Source organism: Chanos chanos, chromosome 12, assembly GCF_902362185.1.
Source record: "Chanos chanos chromosome 12, fChaCha1.1, whole genome shotgun sequence".
Classification (NCBI taxonomy): Eukaryota; Metazoa; Chordata; class Actinopteri; order Gonorynchiformes; family Chanidae; genus Chanos; species Chanos chanos.
This window is the reverse complement of record NC_044506.1, coordinates 10985082-11008267: the sequence shown is the minus strand read 5'-3', so window position 1 is coordinate 11008267 and position 23186 is coordinate 10985082. Positions and strand designations below refer to the sequence as shown.

At 40.7% G+C, this 23186-nt stretch overlaps 1 protein-coding gene across 1 annotated transcript in view; it reads right to left on the bottom strand.

The window, feature by feature from the left end:
* phf14 (PHD finger protein 14) overlaps positions 1–13015 on the bottom strand; it is a 43144-nt gene extending 30129 nt beyond the window's left edge. The window contains exons 1-5 of the mRNA XM_030788487.1: positions 12967–13015; positions 11877–11987; positions 10476–11134; positions 9752–9893; positions 1267–1426 (exon numbers count right to left, since the gene is read on the bottom strand). Coding sequence (XP_030644347.1) covers positions 1267–1426; positions 9752–9893; positions 10476–11134; positions 11877–11987; position 12967 — 1073 coding nt within the window. The 5' untranslated portion in view covers positions 12968–13015. The remainder of the gene's footprint in view (positions 1–1266; positions 1427–9751; positions 9894–10475; positions 11135–11876; positions 11988–12966) is intronic.
* Positions 13016–23186: the final 10171 nt, after the last annotated feature.

Sequence of the window (23186 nt, the reverse complement as noted above, 5' to 3'; positions counted from 1 at the left end):
ACTGATTTAAGGTGAAAGACAAACCATACATGCAATACTACATCAGCCCACGGCAAATATCAATACATGGCTTCAACAGACAATTTCATCAAGTTCAATTTGTTGGGAAATGAGGTACACCTAAAAAAAATATATATATATTTTTGCAAATGAAGAGACAGTGGTAGACTGAGGAATGGAGAAGGTCAGAGTTATCCTTCACTGTCTTCTCAAAGAGCAGATAAACATACGCGTGGCAGAGTCCAAAGGAAACCCAAAGGCTGCAGTACTAGTTTCCTACTGCAAAGGATTCAGGTAACTGTGGCATGCTTTAGTTAGAGGAACGAAGTAAACAGCGGGGTGAATAGTGACGACCATTTCTGTCCTGATGGGAGTGGTCTCTTCCAGGTTGACACAACTGCCACTGACAGGACATGAGTATCCACAGAATGATTTGCTAAGCATGCAAACCTTGTGTCATGACCGTTTTTTTTGTCTCTTGGTTATAACTTATGGAGGTCTCTGAAGCAGGTCCTGAGATTGCATTTTCCATCAGCAGTGCAAGGCTAAGTTATATAATTTTGACATGGAGAGCTAGTGTCTCATCTCTCTCGACATTTACAGAATCTATGCCAAGCGACACCAAGTTTGTTCGGGCAGCTAATGGTGGTCAAGCACTCTATAAAGAAACATTAACATCAGCGGTTACCCGTATGTGGTGCTACCCACAGCATACATTTGCCACTTTAAGAGAACGAATTTTTCAGTTGTTGGTTCAAACGAACTCCTACTTGACCATTTTGTGCTACATAATTTCAAATGCAGACTTGGAGAGAAGAGAATCCAAAGTCCAATATAAAGATATCCATCTCTGGTGAGCTCCCGCTCCACACTTTAATTTGCTGTGTTTTTCATGCTCTAGTGGAGTAGTAAATTCGGGTGCAGGCAGGCTGAGGAGCACTATCAGCGATAACGTGGCTTGACTCTCCCTGCTTCACACAACATAGGCTACTCACTCACTCCCTCTCTCTCTAACCCCCTCCCCTCTTGTCCCTCTTGTTCATATACCTGCTCCTTCCCTCTTTCCTTATGTATCCCCTAGTTCTTACACTGGATGGTTGTCCATTCTCTTGGATATTGTTTTATGAACAAAGAAAGAAACAGAAAATGTCCCATTTAGCCAAATCCAAATGTTGAAACTGAGGTGCGTTATGCATTATGGCTGAATAACGTATCTCTGAGTATCTCAAGAACTAAAACGTATGACAGTAATACGTTAAATCCCACCTCCCAGCGTCTGTCTCCTTAAAGATCCCATCCTGATTGGGGCAGAGCTCACAACTAGGCGTGACGCCGTTCTTGCAGGCGTCGCAGAACCACGGTTCTGTTGAGTTCTCTGAGGCTGAGCTCATAATGGAGTCACTCTCACCATCAACACCGTAGCAACCTGAAACAGAAAATAATATCTAATAAATGATCAGTAACCTTCATTTAGAATACAGCAATAGCACAACAACAGTGGGTCCCTGGAAAAGATAATGAAGGCATAAAAAATTATATTAGATACATACACAGAAACCTTCTGATTGATAATCATTAATGCATATGTGAAAACACCATCGTCTTTTTCTTAGCCTATTTCCAAACTTTTTGTCATTTTCGTTTACTTTTAGAACCTTAGGCCTACCAAACTAGTCTAATGAGGTCACTGGAGCAAATTCTAATATCAGTGACGCTGAAGACTCTGAGCACACTAATGTTGTCTTCTTCATTTTCCAGGGTAGCCAAAACAATTACTGCACTGATCCGGTTTCCATCTTGGCCATTACGCTCTGCAAACGTGCTCCATGTCACCAATGAGGGTGGCAATCAGCTCATTCCTGCCAATTCGGAGATAACGCTCTTGCTCCTAATTCAGCGGGCCTCCCTCCGGGCAGACAGAGTAATGAAGAGACTAGCAAATAAAACTTTCACTGTTTTGCATGCTCATCATAATGAATTCACACAGAGAACAGAAGACTAAGAGAAAAGCAGTGTTTGCCTTCTTCACCCAATTTCGTTTCTCCATTTTGTTTTTTTTAAAAGAATTTGCGCTAGCCAGTGCATGGAAATTCAAATAAATGTCCATGATTATATGAATCTTGAACATGATAAAAAGATCTGACCTTGATCGTATGAATGAAATACATATTGATGTAAACCAGGCAAGACAGATAAGACAGAGGGACAGCTAGAATGCACCACTTCAAATAGTGAGTTCCAACATTAATTTGAATAAGATTTAAAAAAGCCCCCCCCCCCCCCCCCCCCCCCCCAAAAAAAAAGAAACAAAAACAAAAACAAAGGAAGAACACAATGAAAAAAACCATCTGATAGGGCATCACCAGCATGGGCAGCTCCCTTCCACTCCACAGGCAAATGGGGGACGTTTTTTCCCCTATGTCTCACCCTGCGGTGCACTGGAAGGGCACAAGGCTCCATCTCCAGAGCTCCCATGCGGCTCAGCTCGCCGTTTATTTTCTTAAAGAAAGGTATTACCGGAACACTGCTGGCAACAGTTGGGCGCTTAATACTGATTGGGCTTTGAACCATGGAGCTGGTGCTCCCAACGATCTGTGTGCCAGTTTAACCGACTTACGGCTGAACCGTCGAGCAAATCTCCGATGTTCCTTTTGAACTGAGATACAAAGCTGGACCGTTAAGCCACGGGGTGCTGGGTAATATGAGCTAAGCTGAAAAAAAGTGATGACTACAGGATAGCTTCATAATCCCCGAAGTGAAGATTATCCTTGTCAGAAATGACGAGCTTGGCAGTTAAAGAGAGACCGGGAAGAATGTTGACAAAATCAAGAGGGCTGCTTTAAAGTAAAAATCACAATTCAACGGCAAAAGGTTCAGATTACGTACATATAGTTCACGCATTAGGCAGGGCTGTGTGCACGTGTGTGTGTGTGTGTTTGATCATAGAAGTAATGAGGTTTGTGTAAAGGCCATGTAAAACAGGTGTTGTCTCACACATATGGCATGACACCACTGACACGGGGAAACATTTTCAATGACAATGTATAAACACAGCTCTGGGTCATTTTTCTCTTCGATAATGTTGAGGATTTCTAATCGTTCCATCCAGTGTCAATTCTTCAAGCTTTGTTAAAGTGCAAAGGTGGAGAATTCCCTGCTCCTTTTTCCTACTGTGAATTCCTGTCACAATACTGATGCCCCTAAAAGACTAGCTCATATAAAGTGTCACTGACAATTTCTCAGCAAAGCAGATATTTTGTAAAGCTTAGATCAGAACAAAATACTTCAATAATGCAAATTTGGAGAAGACATGAAATAAATACTAACTTTCAGGTATGACCAAAAATATACAACAAAGAAACAGAAAAAAAAAAAAAGGAAAGCCACAAACATTCGTGAATTCTGAAGATTTATGTAATGTAGCGCTGCTACATCTTTCTGTGAAGTTGTAAATGGAGTTAAATAAAAGAATTAAAAACTCAGCTTGTTTCAAATTTAATTTCACCCCAAATGCTCTCGCTATTGGGGGATTAAGTGGGCCTACTCAAGAGTACTGACAGTAGTGAAATCAGCATACAAACCAGAGAGAGAAAAACAAACAACAAACCCAAATCAAGAGCTGTGCACTCCATGAATGAAACCAATTAAGACTGATGGAGCTGGCCATCTTCAAGACAGATGGGATTAATGAAAGAAAAAAATGTTTCAGATGATGAGGGGAAGGGTGTGTGTGTGTGTGTGTGTGTGTGTATGTGAGTGTGCGCATGTGTGTTAGGGCGGGTGTGGGGGTAAGATACACACACACACACACACACACACTTTTAAATGCCAGCTGCTTCAATATGAATCAGCAGTGTTAAGTTAGAACTCAACAGTACACCAGAGAGGTGATCTTTCAAACGCTGGAACTCTATCCGTCTCGGAACAGTCTTCATTTCCATAGCCAGCAATCCGTGGAATAAATCATTTCCTCGTTATGATGAGAGAGCAAGAAAAAAAAAAAAAAAGACAAACAAAACAAAGCAAGAACAAAAACAAGCTTCCATCATGGCATGATAACATTTTAATTTTACAGTTCAGTTTGAATCTCAAAAGTCTTATTCAGAAGAAAGACATCCATTTCAATTATAGGTGTTATTCAGTGCTCTATCCTGACAAGTTTTTTTTTTCTCTCTTTCTTTTCTTTTTTCCCCCCTCTGAATATAGACGCTTTTGTGAAGTTCTTTCATGAAAGTGCTATCTATCAAACCATAAAGTAAAGATTCAGAGCACGTAGTTGGATTTAAATGTTGCAAAAAAAAAAAAAAAAAACATAGAAGAAAAGACACTTAACGTCATACAGTTTCACTTCTTTTATAAATGATTTTAAAATGTTCCCAAATGAGGTAACAGCAAAAGAAAAAAAAGACATAAAATACCAGGCAGTGAACAGTAGTCCTGGTGGGTGAATTATGAATTCCCATAGTAAGAAGGGAAAAATCACAGTTTTAACCTTGAGCGAGACACTTAACCTAAATGAATTCAGTAATTACCTGGCTGTAGGGAAAAGGGAGAGGAGAATGCTAGATGGGATGTGTACCAGGTGCACTGGCACAGACATCAACATGGGCTCTTCAATCTAAGGAAGATCATCTAATACTTGCGTCAAGCATTGTTCCTTAACTCGAGCACGACTTTTGAGAGGACAAGCAACCTCAGAGGTTAAGCATTTATGGACATCTGATAGGGATCAAACTTTTTTTATCAAAGCAGAAATGTTTTGTAAAGACCGCAAAAAAAGGGGAGGAGGAATAAAAATTGCTTCTCAATTTTTTTTTTTTTTAATTTATTGAACTTCATAACTAGATAAATATGCCAAAACAAAAGACAGAGAGGTGTTGAGAGAACTGATTGTCTTCCAGAGCAGAGACCTGGTTATTACTACAGGGACGTAGCAGCCAATGAAACCATTCTAAGCTATTATTACAGGACTTCGCTCAATCACTCAGTCAAAAGATGTACCAAAGCCTGCTGTCTATTCAACACTTGTACTGTTGCTCATTGGCCTCCTTCCTGTGACAAGACCAGATACTTCCAGCCGTCCCAAGCTGTGATGCTACCGCATTAAAGACGAGACACGCACTGAACTGGGTGACAAGCTTAGATGCTGTAACGGGGACCGAAACTTTGCGCTCTAAACATAACAGGCCGGTTCGGGAGGATGTCGTCGGCCCGTGAAACTCTCTAGACAATCGGTGAAGTGGGATTCGGTTAGTATTTGTTTTATTCGTTTAAGAAGCAAAACAACATGCTTCATTTTGTGCTTAATTTGTGCAAAAGTGGAGGAGAAAAAAAAACAGCTGAGGAATTAAAAAAAGAAAAAAAAAAGAGTTTGTTAAAGGATATGAAAGTTTCAAGAAGTGTTAATTGAAAATTTAATGATGAACAACATGCAAGTAAATAAATTTTAATAAATCTTTCTAGATCTTTTTTTTTCCCCAAAAAATTATGCATTTAGGCAAATAAACAACCAAAGTGAATCGTGCTCGTTTGGGAAAGTAATTAACTTTATGGCTAGATCTCATTAAGGTTTCAGTGAAATCAATACCACCAGCATGTTAATTGGTGTTCCAATGAGTACAAGGACTTTTATGGACAATCTGATGCCTTTTATTGGAGTATGGTTTTAATAGCCCTGTTTATTTGAATGACAGTGGCTAGCATAACAACAAAACCAGTAAACTTCATATTTTTAATGAACTACTGAAGACATACCCAACAAACAAGTTGGAGGCACACGAAAAGAGTCATAATTATCCTGAATGGTCCCGATTAGCCTTTATAGTGGGTTCACAGAAAGCTTTAATGGCCCTGTGGTCAATGGTGTCCTCTCGTCTGACCACTGAGGGTTGGATGCTAATCAAAAGCGTTGTCTCTGCCGTGGTCAGCGATTCAGTCAGAGGGAAAGAAAAAGAAAGAGATGGATGGAGGCTCTGAGGCCTAAGGGACTTGTCCTCTTTTTTTTTTGGTTTTGATTTGTGATGGACCTTCACTTACATAGTCTTTCTGCTGAGAGAAGCCATCTGAAAAGTAGAGGCCTCAAGAGAGAGAGAAAGCAGGGGGGTTGAGCAATGACTCAGACGTGAGAGTGCATTTAAAAATACAGTCAAAGCTGCCTTGTCTCTAATCTCACCTCTTCCTCCTTTCCAACTCTTTTCTGTTTCTCTCTGCCTTCCTGGCACCTCACCAGACAACACTAATGACCCTTTCCAAACGTACACCTGCCTCAAAATGCAGTTAATGCTTTTGGAAAGGAAGCACAATCAAGCCCATAATGTTTTGGATGAAGCATAGTCAAGTTCTGACCCTGCTACTAGTCAGCCGAGGATCAGAGACAGAAAGACATAGAGAGAGAGAGAGACAGAGAGACAAAGAGACAGAGAAAGAAAGAGAGAGGCATGGAGTCTATTGTTCCAGCTGCCAGCCATGTCTCCTCACAGTTTGAGATATGACATGCCATTCCCTCTTTCCAAAGGTAGCTCTGTTAGCAGCAGCGCTATGATGACCCCAGTCATTCCTTTCCCTAGCCGCGTAACTGTGCCCACAGGAGGAGCGGTCACTGAGCCAAAATGGCCGCCATGCGCCAAGACCACCTGAAACTTTAATATGCACTCGGTAGGTGGAGCAGAGTGTATGTCTAAGGCTGTGGTTTTTTGCCAGTAACCTCAAGGGATGGCACAGGTACCTTGCACCATATGCAATGATGCATCCTTCTGAGGGTCACCTTTCCAAATGAGTGCGCAGAGCTCAGGTGAGCGATTGTGACACAAAGCCAGCCGTGTGTCCTGCCCCCCTCTCCTGGACCAATCATAGTTCCCTTCCCCTGGGGACAGTGGCAACATGGCGCATCTGGCACGGGAGGGTGGCGGGCGGCTGACAAGGGCTGTGCGTTTTGCCGCGGAACAGCTGTCCCTCCAGTTGGGGGCTGCTGGCATCGCCACTACACTCTACCTGCCTGACTCTCGAGAAAGTAACAGATGAGTAGAGTGTGGGGGGGGGGGGGGGGACACTATTTATGCTGCACTGCATCCTCTGCTCTATCAGTCTAGATCTAATCTTTACATCGCTTTCAATATCTGTCTCTTCTGCTTTTATCATTTCTATCTATTACTGTGTCCTCGCAATTCAGTTTCTCAATTCAGGTCCTGTCTCACTCTTGTTTGCGTAGCTTAACTTTCCAGCCAACACAAGAGAAAGATCATAAATTTGAATTACATTCTTAAAATTACCTAAGAAGTAGAAGACTTAGTAGAGGGGAAACTCACCATCTCAAAAAAAAAAAAAAAAAATGAAAAAAAGTATAGGATAATTTGGAGAACTAAAAAAAAATAGAGAATGTATAGAAAAAAAAGAGTTCCATTTGACCAATATATTGCTTTTTCCCTTTAAAAACAACCTCACACACTTTACTTCAATTGATCTTAAATTTGTTTGACTGATCAACCCAAACTTCGTTTGGACAGACATGCTTTGAAACTTGCGCTACTGCAGATGGATCAGCACTCAGTAATTCTATGATTTTGGAGTCGAAACTCTCACAATCACCGAGCATTAGAGTACTATAAACTTCAGCAATCTCCTGATGTGTGTGAGTGGTAAATAAATGGTGACTGTTTCATCCTGTCAAGGAGAAAACAACCAGCTGTCAGAGTGAGAGGCTGAGAAGATCTGGCTTTGAGAGCTTCTTCTCCCCAACTCCGTTTCTGCAGTCTTTCACCACACAATGCTTAATGTCATCACAACTCATCTCATGTAGATTAACATTCCCTCAGACAGCACGGGAGAGAAAAGGAGAGAAAGAAGGTTAAGGACAGAAGACTCATTCCCACTGACGACCTGCCCAAACAGTGTGGGCTGTGTGTTGTTTTCTACCTTTTTGCAGGATTCAGTGAAACACACAGTTTGTGTGTGTGTGTGTGTGTACAAGTCTCTCTGCCTATTGGTTAGAGTGTGTTTTGCTCAAGGGCTGACACTGCACCATAGCACTTGGCACATCAAAAGACCCTGGCTGTTTCAAGGTTACTCTCAGATTCAATGCTGCCCCGTGTATGAGGCGGCTCCTATTCACCCTCCCTCTCTGTCTGCCCCAGACACATTTCATTTCTTCATCTGTGTGTGTGTGTCATTTCTCCAGGACAAAAACACCAGCAATGGTTATTCACCAGTCCATTCCTACAATCCCCTTGTGTGAGGGCAGAGGCACAGTCACAAGTTCTAGTCAAAAAGACGATACAAGGTTGAGATTCAGGCTATATATTCAACTATAAGAAAGAGAGAGAGACAGAGAGAGAGGGAGAGAGGGAGAGGGAGAGAAAGAGAGAGAGAGAGAGAGAAAGAGAGAGAGAGAGAGAGAGAGAGCGAGAGAGAGAGAGAGAGAAAGGGAGGGAGAGAGAGAGAGAAAGAGAGAGAGAGAGAAAGAGACTCAGTGAAGGGAAATTGAAAGTGAGAACATCCATTTACTTTGAGTCACTGAGCAAGTCGGTGGGAAGGAGGTCACCGCTGTAACCTGTGTGCTCTGAGCCATATGCTCCATGCATCTTTCCTGTAAAGCTGCTGTGCAGATGAAAAATGGAAAAATGCCCTCAGTTAAAGGCCGCTAACCTTCATGTTCTGACAAGCGAAAACCAGAGAAACATGTGCTTCACAATACAGCTGCTCCCGTTCCATCAAAACGGTCTTCTCTTAGACACTGATGCGATGATGACACTAACATGTGAACATGTTGCCAGACTAAAAATGTCGAGAGACAACACTCACCTGGAAACCACTGAAAAATTACTTTCCACACTTTTTTTTTTTTTTTTTAACAGTCGAACAATCTGTGCTCTTCAGACCACATTCACCGTGTCGGTGCTTTAAAACAGCAAGGAGTCAGCAGATAAGTAAGTAAGCCGTAAATAAATAAAGAAATAAACGAAGGAGTAATTGGGAATTAGCAGTGTCACATTGATCCACTGTGCATGGCTAACGTTAACTAGGCCTGTCCAGATGAGAGGGATCAAGGCCGAGAGACGATTTAAAGAGTAATTGATTTTATTTCCAACAAGTCAGAGACACAATGAGCTAATAACGTAGGAGGATGAAGATTCTTCTCCCTTCGCCGTTTATTCCCTTTCGCTCACGGAAGAAAACGTGGTTCAAACAGTGGAGAGAAACGAGGAGATTGTGACGTGTTTGTGACGATGTTTAACCGCACTGCATGGCAGGTCATGATGAAGAACCTACACTTCTGCTGTACAGTAATAACTGTAAAGAAGTCACAATTCATTTCAATCTACTACCCGGTCATATTTGCCGTCTGAGGTAGTCCAGTGATAAAGTCTCAGGGAGAAAAAGTTCAGTCTGCTTGGGAACAAATATATTATTATGCCTTGTGGCACCACTATCACGTCAGACCAAAAATTTGCAATTCTTTGGCGTAAATAGTAAACACAGCAAAAAACTGTTTATGCGGCTTGTCATGATTCATTGACAACACTGTCCTATCAGCCTCAACAAAAAATTGCTGAGGAAAGGAGGTGGTGATTCAAAAAAAGCGTCAATACACACCTCCAGCAACCAAAGTCGCCCCAACCTTGCACGGGTTTAAAATATTTAAAATATTCTGGGTGTCTGAATGTACTTTTACTTTCTCAAATGTTTAAACAACTTGAGCTAAATATTTGACCCGGGCCTTCTGGTGACTGCCGGCAAAGGGAACTATTTTTTTTACCTTCATGCACAGTCACGCCGCAGTTGTCGCACTGGATGATCTCGTCGGCGTCCTCGCTGTTGTCTCCCAGACACACGCAGCAGATCAGGATGTGGTCCATCCTCTGGGAGCTCCACGTCTGGGCGCGCTCCAAAAGGGAATCCTACGTAACCAGAGGACAAGTTCAAGCAAAGCCACTCAAAATCTCTCACACTCTAATTCGACCTCAAACGCAGATATGAAGATTAGTGAGTCCCATACACTGATTCCAAGTTTCCAGATAAGTCGATTAAGGAAGAGGGCAAATGGTCTTTTGTGTAGCTCAATCTGATGGCATAGAGTCCGCTGATTGGATTACTTTGATAACTCTGAGCCCCCCATTTGGAATTACTGGAATGTAAATAGCCTCTCGTTCGAACCCAGACCTCTGCCATCTGAGCTGAGAGATCAGTTTCACTTCCTACAAATGTAACTTCTAAACCAGCATAAGTGCTTAACTGACATAAGCTCACATCAATTGTTTTTTTTTTTTCTCAAATAAGAAAGTAACTGCTGAAATATGCAGTGCCGAAAAAAAAATCATGTTTATCCTGTAATGTGTCAGATCTTCTGTGAAACTCAAACATTCTTACCATGACAAAGCAATTCCAAAGACACTGTCTCAGTATGAGTGACACAGACAGATATCGAAGAAAAGAAAGTAAAAAAAAAGTTTTTTTATGGAAGTTTCTGAGAAAAATCTCACCTCGTTGCCTTTTCCCTGAGAGGTGCTATGACTATCATTGGTTTCCTCCTCATCAAATGTCCCGGTGCTCTTGGCCGTCTTCCTCTTCGGTTTCTTCTCCTCCTTCTCGCTATCGCTGCTGCTGTTATTCTCATTGTCGTCCTCGTTCTCTTCGTCATCGTTATCATCTTCATCGCTTCCCTCATCCTCCTCTTCGCTGCCTCCTTTTTCCTTTCCAACTGCTTTGCCTTTCTTCTTCCCTGCTGTGGGCCTCCAGTCATTGTCATCCTCGCTATCGTAATCATCCATCTCATTCAGTTCCTCCATAGTGGTGAAGTCCAGCATGGGTCGGTTCCGTCTGAGGTTCCACTTCTTCGGTTCTGTTGGGCCCTCCTCGATCGCACCGCTCCCGTTGGGTTCTGTCTCTGACGCTTTCTCGCCTTTCTTCCGACTTTTGGAGGTACCTCCAGGCTCTTTGTTTGCGGTTTCCTCTGTAGAAGCCTGCTCTTTGGATTTTTCCTCTTCTTCAGTAGCTGTGTCCTCTGCATTCAGCTCTTTCGTTTCCTCTTCCTCTATGCCGTCCTCATCTGCCGAACAGATGGCATCAGAGTCGCTGTCAGTGCCAGCTGCACTCTCTTTAGAGCCTTCCTCATCGCTACCATTACCAGTGCCCTCTGAACCTAAGGGGTAAAACAAGAATTGACACATAGAAACAAATACATTGACCAAAACGTCTCATCCGATCACTGTATTACTTTACAAACTCAGACACTTAATTTGTTTGGCAATCGTGTGAAGCTCCTCTAACACATATGGCAACGGACAACTTCCTGCGACTCAGAGGAGTCAGAATGCTCTAGAATCTAATTATCAACTGACAGGCAGTCAGCACCTCTGCTGACAGAGAGATGATGGGACATCTCGGTGTGAAGTTTTGGTCCATCATAGGGACTGGGGTTGATAGCCATGGCAACTGGCCATGCTGTGATATGCTCCAGTGTATTAAGTTTGCAGACATGAGCATGAACCCATATTGGGATGGTGATGAAAACTTCATCTCCACCTCAGCATCAGGTTCTCTGAAGTACCAGCAGCTGAGAAAAAAAAAGGTAGACTGAAAGGCAGGCCTGACCTAGCCTGTTGCAGTTTTTTCTAAAGAGAAAATATGCCTTGAGAGACAGGATGAGATCTTTCTCTAATCTAAATGTGTGATGTGCTACGGCTGATGGAAACAGTTAGCTACATAGTGAGAGAAGTGAAGTCAATGTGAATGCAAAGAACTGCACATCTCCATATGTCATCATAGGCTTTTGTAGCAGTGTCAACTACACAGTCTTACAGTATCAGGGGTGACATGCAAATATGATGACGTGTATTCCCTTGCCGTTAGATGAAGACGGTTGCTCCAGAAATATTAGTTACCTGAAGCATCCCCCACTTCAAAATCACTGTCATCTGAGCTGTCATAATCCAAAGCATCAAGGAGAGAGGCAGCCAGTGGCTTCACCTGCCTACGCTTTGAGCCACGGTCCACTAGAAAAGGGTGAGAGGGTTTAAGTATTGCACACAGGAAGAAAATCACACCACTGTCTTTCAGTATAAAGACTATACTTCCGATTTGGTCTTGCTTTCTCATTCTTTTACGCCACTTCAATACTTGTAGAATACTTTCAAATGAAATATCTGATGAAATATCCGGTGCTTTAATGAAGAAAATTAGCTACAGCTTCATGAGTACACGTCACGTTCAGAATGTAACCAAGAATGCACGTTATGTTACGTTATCGGTGAATGACGTAGAAAGAAGTAAAAGCTTTTAGAAATAACTATGTCAGAACATGGTGGTGCCAGGCATGGTAACGTTTGGTCCAGAGAGAGTGCACTAAATATCGGTATACAAAATACGCAAATAACTGTTCATTTGAACGTTTATTGTTTCAGTACAGCTGCAAATAATGATGCTTCAGGCACATTCAGCTAGCAAGCTGGCTACGTGGGTATGCAGGAGCTGATCTGCAAACCATGCATGCATGAAAATATAACAAGGCACGCTAGACAAACACACAAACAAACACACACAGATTGCGTGTACGCTCAGTTATCAACTTTTTTTCTTAATATATGCTCAACGTTGGAAACTGTTTTACAGCTACAATTCATTTGTGTGCTCAGCTTAGCCAGCTCCACTTTTAGCGAACTAGCATGTCTATCCGGCTGGCAACCCTGGAAACTGCATTGCAGTGATCCTGTCTGGCTAGCTACCTATTTATGTTAGCTGCTGAGCTCCCCAGTGTTAACTAACCTATGCTATCTCTAACCGCAAGCTAACGTTAGCTAGTTAACCTAGCTAGCTTAGCATTGACAACACGCTAGCCAGGCTACAGATACACTCAAACCTGTGGTGAACGTAAACGTAAACTCATTTTAAATTCCCACAAATATATTATTCTGGTTGCATATCCAAAATAAATTCCCTTTCAAAAATGGTCACATAAATGAAATCATGACTCACTTTCTAGGATTTCGCTTTTTGCTAGAATGAACAATAGCACAACGCACACCTCTTCAAACCATACTCTGTGTACTACGCATTGAAGTTGTGCTTACGTATGGCGCAGGGGGGTGGATGTTGAAACCATAGCAACATTCTCATCATCTTGCTGCCTCTGTTTAAGGAGAGAAAATGCAACACAACTACGCACGCCGTCTGTGACTAGAATTTTACGGATGGGACGTAGGAAAACATGACTTACTGCGGAACTTAAAACATAGTTGCCCAAATGTTTGAGGCTTAATGATACATTAAAGAAACACTTAAAAAATATTGATATCTATCTAATCACTAACATTATAGTTGTCGTTGTTATTGTTGTTGTTGTTGTTGTTGTGTGTGTGTGTGTGTGTGTGTGTGTGTGTGTGTGTGTGTGCAGTGAATATGAAGCCCGATGAATATGTTTATTTATCAACTCTGAAAGCACACAATAATAACACATTTTTGAAAAATCTGAACCTTCAGGCCCGAGAGTTGTCAGACAACTTCAAAGGCATCTTTGATATATTTGGTATGTACAGTACATTTAGAGATAATATGATGAAGTGTGGAGTGCTGGACAGTTCTTAAAATATGTATAAAGAATATAAGCACATTTGCAATTGACCCCAGACTTCACTCTTTTCAAAAGCTGCCTACATCTCATTGTTTGATTTGATTCTTGCTTTCATTTTGTCTAGCAGGATTTCAGAGTTCTGATGATACCATGGTTACTGGCCCTCCTTGTTTGCACAGTGAGCTCCTACCTCAGGGAATGCAGAGAGTCAATAGGGTCAGGTAGTGAGTGTCTTATCTCTCTGACTGCTTCACATTCTGCAGAAGACTCTCTCTCTCTCTCTCTCTCTCTCACACAAACACACACGCACACACACACTTCAGACCAGTGCATATACAGAACAGAATGATATGTGGGCCTGTAAAATTTCTTGATTGTCTTTTCCGCTGCGTATGTCAAAAAATTTTAATACATGTTGTCTATGCGTGTACAAAAATATGTACTGTCAATAATTTGTTTTGGAGGTCCATCAATATTCATTACGAAAAAAGGTCTTTTCTGCCTTCAGGTAAGCCATTTAATTTCAAAATGACATTTTCAACTGGGTGCATTATCATCAGCACTTGATGAAATAATCAAGTTAAACATCACACAAAGTCAATAATAATGGAAAATTGATAGATATTAAAGGTTAAATGTGGTAGAACACTCACAGAGATAAAACATACAGGTAAATGTGGCCACAGAGAACATTGCTTTTAGTGGAGAAAATGTCTGTTTTTGACTTGTTTTCAGTCCAAGGTTTGTGTCTATTGTCCTCCGTTGACTTTGCCTGTTTAGCAAACAGGAGACGATTAAAATAAATGAGCCTAGATTGATCCTGATACACGGCAAGGGAAAGACTGATGGTGCAGGAGAGCGAAAGGGATGATTACGACTGTCCTTGCCTGATGACAAATGGTACTGTATTGTGCTGGAAAGCTATAGTTTTTTATTGCTTGGCAACTAAACCCCTTTTAGGGGATATCATCACAAGCATCACTGTCATCATCATAGTCACTTCTCCTTTATTGCCTTTATTGCCTGTTGTAGATGATGCTGATATCACTCAAATATGAAATGAACAGACATTTGCTTTCTAACAGTCAAGGTCAATATGACTATAAAGCAAAACATTACAATCAAAAGGTATTTTTAATCCATATTTTAATATTAGGTATAACTAAGTTATTGCCTGTCCGTAATCCAAAGTTAGCATTCAGTTTACCTGCCAAAAGAACAAACAGTAATAATAATATCTGCAGTCTCAACTACTAATAATAGGAGAACTTGAGTAAATGAGTCTTTGTTGAAGATATGATTAAACACTATTGTTAACCTCAGGTTTAAGGAAAGAAAGATTGTCATATGTAAAAGCCACCTGTGTATTTCAAGCACAACACTTAAAGTCTCTACCTAATATTAAAAAAAAGTAATTCCCTCGAATGGAAGACAAATGTTCACATTATAACAGGCGTCTGACACATCTGGACAGAGGGAGAATGAAACTAATATTGACATATTCTGTCCAAAATACAGCCCATTCTTTCTGTACTGCAATTAGGTACTATTTAGCCCAGAGCATGTTATAATGGTCAACTTTGTTCAGTCTGCTGGCATGAGATTAAGATTAGCACTGACCTTTCACTTGCAAATGTATCTGTGATCTGTCACTTAAATAAGCTTCAGAACAATAATAATAATAAAAACGTGATTTTATGCAAAACTGTACACTTTAAAGCCTTTTTTCCCCCCTCACAACTGTTGTATTTTCTGTGATCATTCTGTACACATCAAAAGTATTTATGCAGTATATGGAGACTAGCCCTCTACTTGGCCTGATAAAGCTGGATAAACCACATGCTGTGAGGTTTATAAAGGAGGAGACAGACATGATATCAGAGTTCCTCCTCCGCTCCGGCAGCAGGGAGCCGGGATCTTGAGAAACTGTCCTCCTGCAGATATCTGTCAGCTTGATGAGCCAGAAGACAGAACCAATTACATTAAGAACAAGAATAACAGAGGGTTTAGGAAATAAAAACATTACAGTAAAGACACTCCATGCCAAAGAAGCTTTAAAACCTCATTTGAAGAGGAGTAATTGCATCGGCTGTTATTTATGAATCCTCGGATAAGTTGCATGTAATGGAATGTTTGCATTGATCTACAGCCCCCCCACCACCTTAATGTTTTGCATTTAAATTGAAATATTCATTCATTCATTTGATGTAAATCATATGACACCGTGTTGAGACCCATTTATCTCTGCTGAGGTTCCCCTTTGCTTTTCTGCAAGCATTCTCTGTAAAGTGAGTCGGTGGAATTGTGGGGGCGAATTTGATTACTAACACACACTGCTGTTGAGTGTGAAGATGTTATCTTTAAGTTATCTTAATGTCTTTCTCTCCATGTCGGGTTAAGCTGAATTAATTGCCGTTTCAGATATGATTATTTTCACCTTGGGCACAGATGAATCTAAAACTCTCTCACCTTCTGTGGTTGTATTTAGTCTGAGCACACCAATTTAAAACTGGAGCTGTAAAATATGCTTTGTCATTGCAAGTGAGAGAGTTTGTGGAACTTCTTTTCATTCATCAGTTGCACATAGTTACAAAACTTCTCAAATCAAAAAAATCCTTTGCGTATATGTAATAACTGTTCACAAGTAACTACACAAATAAACCCTCATTGTACAATCAGTCATTTCCCTTAGTTTCATGCGCTTCACAGGTAAGCAGAGGCAATTTTTCTGTTCACCTGTCTGTATGTACGTAAACGCAAGGAAATTAGTGAATCTGTTCCTGTTCTGTTTAAAAGCAGCTTAGCTTGTATGGCAATATGTATAAATGTGTGGCTGAGTAAATAAATTGTAGTAGCATGTCAAATATTTGCCAAGGATATTGAGCTAAACCTCAATAACATTATGTATCTATGTTTGATTCAGTTATAGCAGAACTCAATGGGTTTTTGACATACATTTTTCTTTTTTCCATCTTTGCTGTAGTTGCATGATGTCGTTGCAAAATGAAAGGTGGACCATGTGGCACATTGAGCCTGAAGCGTACAGCTAGTTCTCTCCAACACATATTTTCATACCTGACATTTTCATGTGTGGAGATATTCAACTTTAATCAAGCATGGCCTATTTCAGACAGCTATTCTTAGAATTAGATACAGTGTGCTGCTTCTTTGAAGTCCAATTTGTCAATTTCTGTTTCATTTCTGTATGTCTCCCGATTAACCCTTTATATTCAAAAAGGCAAGGAAGAGACAGAGAAAGAGAGAGATAGAGAGAGACAGAGGGAGAAAAAGAGGAGAAAAAAGTCAGAACTCATGTCCCCTTAACATTTTGATTAAATTTTTCAACTCATTTTTAAAGACGAGATTATTATGGATGGTTCTCTGTGATGCTGTCTAATGGCTTGACTGACTCTCTCTCTCTCTCTCTCTCTCTCACACATACACAAATACACACTCACACACACACACACACACGCCCCAGCGACAGACTCTTTTAGGATTAAGTCTTGAAAGAAACTAACTTGCACCTCACCATCTTTCTCTGAACATAGCCTCCAGCACGCTGACAATCTACCTCAAGGCCATGAATAAAACCATTTTGTAGCAAGGAAAGTTACTGTGGCCCACCATCCAGGTAGCCTTTCAACTCTGCTACTTTGTATGCTTTGATGTTTCAATCATGTTCAATGTACACGGCCGCTCGGAAGACTCTCAAAAAAAGCGGATAGCATATGTCTGACAACTTCCAATTTCCTTTAAAAATGCGCAACTATTTATAAAAGTTCCAGCCGCTCTCTCCTTGGTGCGAGAGACAGAGCTTCCATTTCCCTGATGGATTGGCTGTCATATTCCGACACTGTGGTGCTTCTTTTACTTTATAGACATCTCCGTGCTCTTGATGCCAGGGTGCGTGTCGTCGTTTTTCTCTCTTATCATCCGCGTTCCCGTGCCCCTCCCAGACATAAGCACAAACAAGTGACTAGCAAGCAGTTATCGTTACAACAGTTTCCAATACCAACTTTGTAAAGGTGTCGTTCGGAAACTAAGCGTCACATTCAGCATTATTTTATTTATTTATTTTTTACCTAATTCCTTATCTTGTGTTTTGGTATAAATATGTGCACTATGACGTGTTAAAGAGAAGTTACATGTATTGGTGTGCATGTATGTGTGCAGGGTGTGGACACGCATAATCTTTGGATTTCATTCTTTCTTTTTTTTTTTTTTTTTTTTGCAAACCATCTGGTTTACACTTTATAAGAATTAATGTCTAGGCTTTATATGTTTTGAAAGTTTATACGTATTGTGTGTTGAATGTATGCGTATGCGTCTTTGTGCTAATCTTTGTATAAATACTAAATCTGCATTAGCATGAGAGAGAGAGAGAGAGAGAGAGTGAGTGAGAGAGAGAGAGAAACCAAGTGGACATTGTCTTTTTGGAAAATCGGGTCCCTCCTGCAGGCCTATGTGTTAGTGCAAGCTTATCAGCACCGACCAGAGTCTCCCACACTCCCAGCCACCTCCATCGCCTGAGAGGAAAATAAATTGCACCCATGCAGCTAATAAAAATAAGAAATATTGAGTGAAGCTCACACAACCATTACAGAGGGGGGAAAAATATGCAGTGTTAAAACATCTTGGGACAAGTTTAGCATTATCAAACATCGCTTTGTGTCTGTGAAACGAAACACCTCCTTGTGCCTTTACGCTGTGTGAACAATAAAGATGAGTGTCTCCTGTATCACACGCACACATGCGCACACGCACACACACCACACACACGCACACACACACCACACACACGCACACGCATGCACTCACTCACCTTTCTCAGCCCATCAAAGCAAACATTTATTTACATCACATTACGCTGGAAGTGTCATGGGTGCATATTGAATTCTCTAGCCCAATGCCAACTGTGTCTGTGGCAGGTAATTACATATTGAATGTTCCTTGTGTTCATTGGTTTCCTGGAGGGGAAATCTATCGCTTGTATGGTGAGAAATGTGCACAGGAATTTCATGTTTTCTCAAGTCTCAAACACAACACTTTACATCAGTAACAACAGAGCTGGAGTCTCACAGAATCTCAATGCCACGGTGAATTAGCAGCACTGTGTATTGCTTACATGCCACATTAGGTCTGCAAAGCATTATCATTACTTTCATGAAATTGTGGATTAAAAATACATTTTGCTAGGTTTAAAAATGAATAGATAAAGTTTTGTGGTAAATTAACGTGTGAATGTCTATCCATATAGCAGAAATGTTTCATTATTATTTTTATTATTTTTTTATATACTGGTGTTCTAAGTTCAAAGACCCCTTTCACATCGCTTTGTTCCAGCATTTTCTGCCATATGTACAAAGGGATTCTCCCTTGGATTTACTGATTTTTTTTTTTATTGTCTCATTCTCAAGCATAACTTGCTCCTTGTGTTTCAATTTCTGTTGTCACAGTGTTGTGTTCTCTCAGGCTCAGCTTTCTCAAGCAATATTTAAGCATCCCTCTATCCCTCCTGTCTTCAGATTTCCTCAAATCTGTGTGAGGGAGTGTGTGTGTGTGTGTGTGTGCTTGTATGTGTTGAGCTGTGGAGAACTGAGGCATTGTTCTCTGCAGTAGGATGCCCAGGCTCAGTGTGCGGGATTAAAGTTAGTAATTCGGCTGTTTGGCTTGCGATTCATGGACCAGCAGGTACTGGCTGGACCAGCCCAGGAAAGAAGCTTGAAATCTGGCTCAATTTTGTGCTGAATGAGGCCCTTAGAGAGAGAGAATGAGAGACACACATGGATACATACGTATTCAAATGCATGCAGACACAGACACAGACGCACACACATACACATACACACACAAAACAAAACCTCATTCTGGTCTTTGGTAAAAGAGCTGTTTGTACTGCACTAGATGAATTAAAAAGTGTTCAGTCTGTTTTTTAATGATCTGTTTGTTTTTATTTATTTATTTTAAATTTTGGTTCTAAGATGTATGACATGAGTAAAACAGTAATTGTACATGATCACGTAGAACTATATTTCTTGGCATAATGCTGTGTGTTCTCACAAGAGCATAAAGCGAATCGTTCATGTTCCCCAGAAATTGAAATCGTTCATATTTTTGCTCTTCTTTGCCTCAAATGTAAATACATTTTATAGGCGCACAATACATAGTTCACTGGGAGGAAATCTACACCATGAAAATAACTTAGGCAGTAAATGAATTGCCTTCTCAGTTATTACGGTTTCTCAGATTCCTGTTCTGTTTGTGTCAGAATGTGCCGTGAAATGTATTCATTTCCCTCTGATTATGTCAATCCAATGACAGTACTTTCCCCGCTCCCCCCCCCCCCCCCCTCCCCTAACAACCAGAGTTGCAGCACCGAGGTTGCTCATTGCAGAATGCATCATAAACAATTTACACGTCATTAGCTTTGTTTTGATCATATTTGTTTGACAGAGTGTTTCACTGAATAGCACGGAGAGCAGAGAGTAACAGTCAACTGGCTCGTGGAATATTCAGTTTGTGTTACTGCAAATGGTGTGTGTCTGTCTGTGCTGGATTGTTGAGGGTTCTGTTTAGTGTGTCTTTGATTGTGAATGATTGTTTTGGAGTGAGCATGTGCTGTTAGTATGGATAAGTATTTAACAAACAAAATGGTTTTGATAGTTTATGTATTTTAATTAGTCTTTGTACAGCTAGATAGGTTTAATAATGTCTGCAACCTAATTACACAGTAAGGTTGTATTTATTTATGTGTTTATTTGCATATGTGTTCATGTGGGTTAGACAGAGGCAGACTTAGAGAGAGAGAGAAAGAGAGATAGAGAGAGAGAGAGAGAAAGAAAAAAAGAGAGAGCGAGAGAGAGAGAGAGAGAGAGAGAGAGAGAGAATTAAAGATATGTACATCTATTGTCTTGTTGCCTCCTCCAGGGGGCACTGTGCATATCAAAACAATAACAGCACAGTGTGATATGTCTCAGCAAACACAAAGTAACAATTCACTAGCATACCAAAGATATATTTAAGATACTGAAGGACTACACAATCCCCAAAACACTCAGTGTAAAAGTGCCAATACAGATCAACTTTATTGTGAATATATTTGAAAATACTTTAGTGAACACATTGCAACTGATTCATCTGTTGTTTGCATATGACTGTTTAACCTACTACAGAAAAGAGAATGTATTTCTTGCATCTACCGCACTTCATCCATATAAAACTAATCACATTAATATACTATGATGCATTTTCCACAGAATAAGGAAAAATGTTTATTTTAGATTTGTTAAAAACACATAGAAATTGAGATATTGATGTACACTTTCTCCCGTGGCACCCTCACTACCTCCTCACACCACTCCCAGCCCCAAAACCAGTGGTGACACAGTGAAAACAGTTCAGATCCTTTTGGGTTAATTTTGTTTCTGAACTGAGAAACAGACTCCCTCCAGTCTCTGCGTCCAATGTTTGATTCTGGCTGAAGATGGAAACTTAAGGAACTGTGCTATGCCACACCGAACTGCTAAATCACGCACTCTTGCACAGACATACTGCTATTGTACATCTCCACCACTGCCTTAACACAAAACTGAGTGACAGTCAGGTGGCTCCAGATTCAGCAACGACTGAAAACAAATGAGTTTTTGGAAAGAATGCATGTCAAATGGCTCTCTAGAACAAAACATGAACATAACAAAACCAAAGTACAGTCAGAAGGAAATGTCTCTTTTTCAAGGGCTGTTTTCTCTACAATTTGGGAAGTACCCCAGCAGGCTAGCAATTTACAGTTTTTTGTTTTTTTTTGTTTTACAGTTAAGGTGCTTCTTAGAAATGTTTTACTTCAACACACATAGGCTCGCTTGTTTCCTATGTATTCCCCGAGGCTCCTGTCATCTTCATTCTATTTTACTCAACAGTGAATCAGCTGGCACGCTAAGCAGCAGCTCTACACGGCAGTAAAATCTGATTTGCCTGTTAATTTTGTTAGTTAACTTCGGAAAGCCTGACGAGGAAAACAATGCAAGAACATGACATTTAAATGACCTAGCCAGCTAGTTTTGTTGTTTATAGTCACAATGATTAGGCTACTAAGCAATCTTTAGTGAGTAATCTGGGTGATGTGTGATCATTAGCATGCTATTCGTGGCTTCCTGTATCACAACAACACAATGCTTTGCGGGGTATTTCCTATGCGAACCGATTTGTTTGAAGAGATACATAAAAGAGACATATAATTTCACATAAATTTGAATGTATACGGCCCGGTATTTATAAAATGAGTTGCGCCTCACCCTGTACTCTGACAGGATAGGCTGCCTGCTTCTTATCTGGGATGACATTGCCTGGCTCCTTTGCCTGCACTGGCAAGTTATGATTCTGGAATGAAACTCAACTCAGTGGAGCTATCATCTTGCTATCAGCTATTACTCTAGATCAGGGTTTGAGCTGGTATGACCAGAGGGCTAAGCTCAAGAGCACGATGTTGGCCGTCATCAAATACACCTCCTGCTACTAAATTAGTAAGCTGTGAGAGGAAATGACCTCAAGCGCTTCAGATATTCGTTGCTCTCCCCGTGCAAGGAGAAACACAGGGAAAGGAAAAGCTTTGGGGCCATTTGAGCACTTTTCTACCATTTATCTCCAAACACCCCCCACCAATCCCATTGCACCCCCACCCCCCCACCCCCCACTTCCCGAATGCCTGCAGGTAAAGAGAAGATTTCCGCTGAACAGTTTTATTTGAATAATTCCTTCCACCTAAAAAAAAAAAAAAAGTCAGATGAATATTAAAACCAAAAATCAGCAGAGATCAGAGAAAAGGGATTATGCCTGAGTAGTAATCAGAGTCTTGCTCTGTCTCCTATGACTTTGTCTATCTCTCTTTCTGTCCTGTTTTTTTCCCCCCCACTTTCTTTCTCTTCTGTGCAGGGATGGAATCAGACCTGCAGCCAGTGATCAGAGCGCACTTACATGATTCAGGTCAGGTGTGGAATGGCTCGTGCACCAGAATCATTTTTCAGTGAAGACTCCTGACTTAACAGAATGATCTACGATGAAAACGTGGTCAGTAGCACTGTAATACTGGTATATTTTTATGATCACAAATTGTTTAGACAATGCACTGTCACTTTGCTCAGGTTAACAATAACAGAATAACAGAACAATAGTGGAAGAGTGTGGAGATGTGGTTACCAGTGTAAGGTATGCTTATATGCATGTATACCACATAAATATGAATTAAAATCTGAAAAATAGATAAAATGGTGTTCTAAGAATTGATTGCCTTGACAATGATTGATTCATTTTCTTGCTTTTTCTACAAACACCATTAACAGTGCTGTGTTTCACATGTGGTATGCGTATTAAATGAGTATTATATTATCCACATATGTGTACAACAGAACACCGATAACCTGTGTTGATGTGTTTGGTGTCACAGGTCAATTACAGTTTCCTGGATGTTCCCTCTCTAACTCCTTGACAGAGCAGAATCAACTTCCTCAAGAGTCAGGTTCACCTAAAAGAGCTAGACTGACTATTACAACCTTTGATTAGGAAGCTGGTCTAAGGCATTTGTGCTGCAATAAGCACTTCCTCACCCCTTGTCTTCCTCTCTCCACTC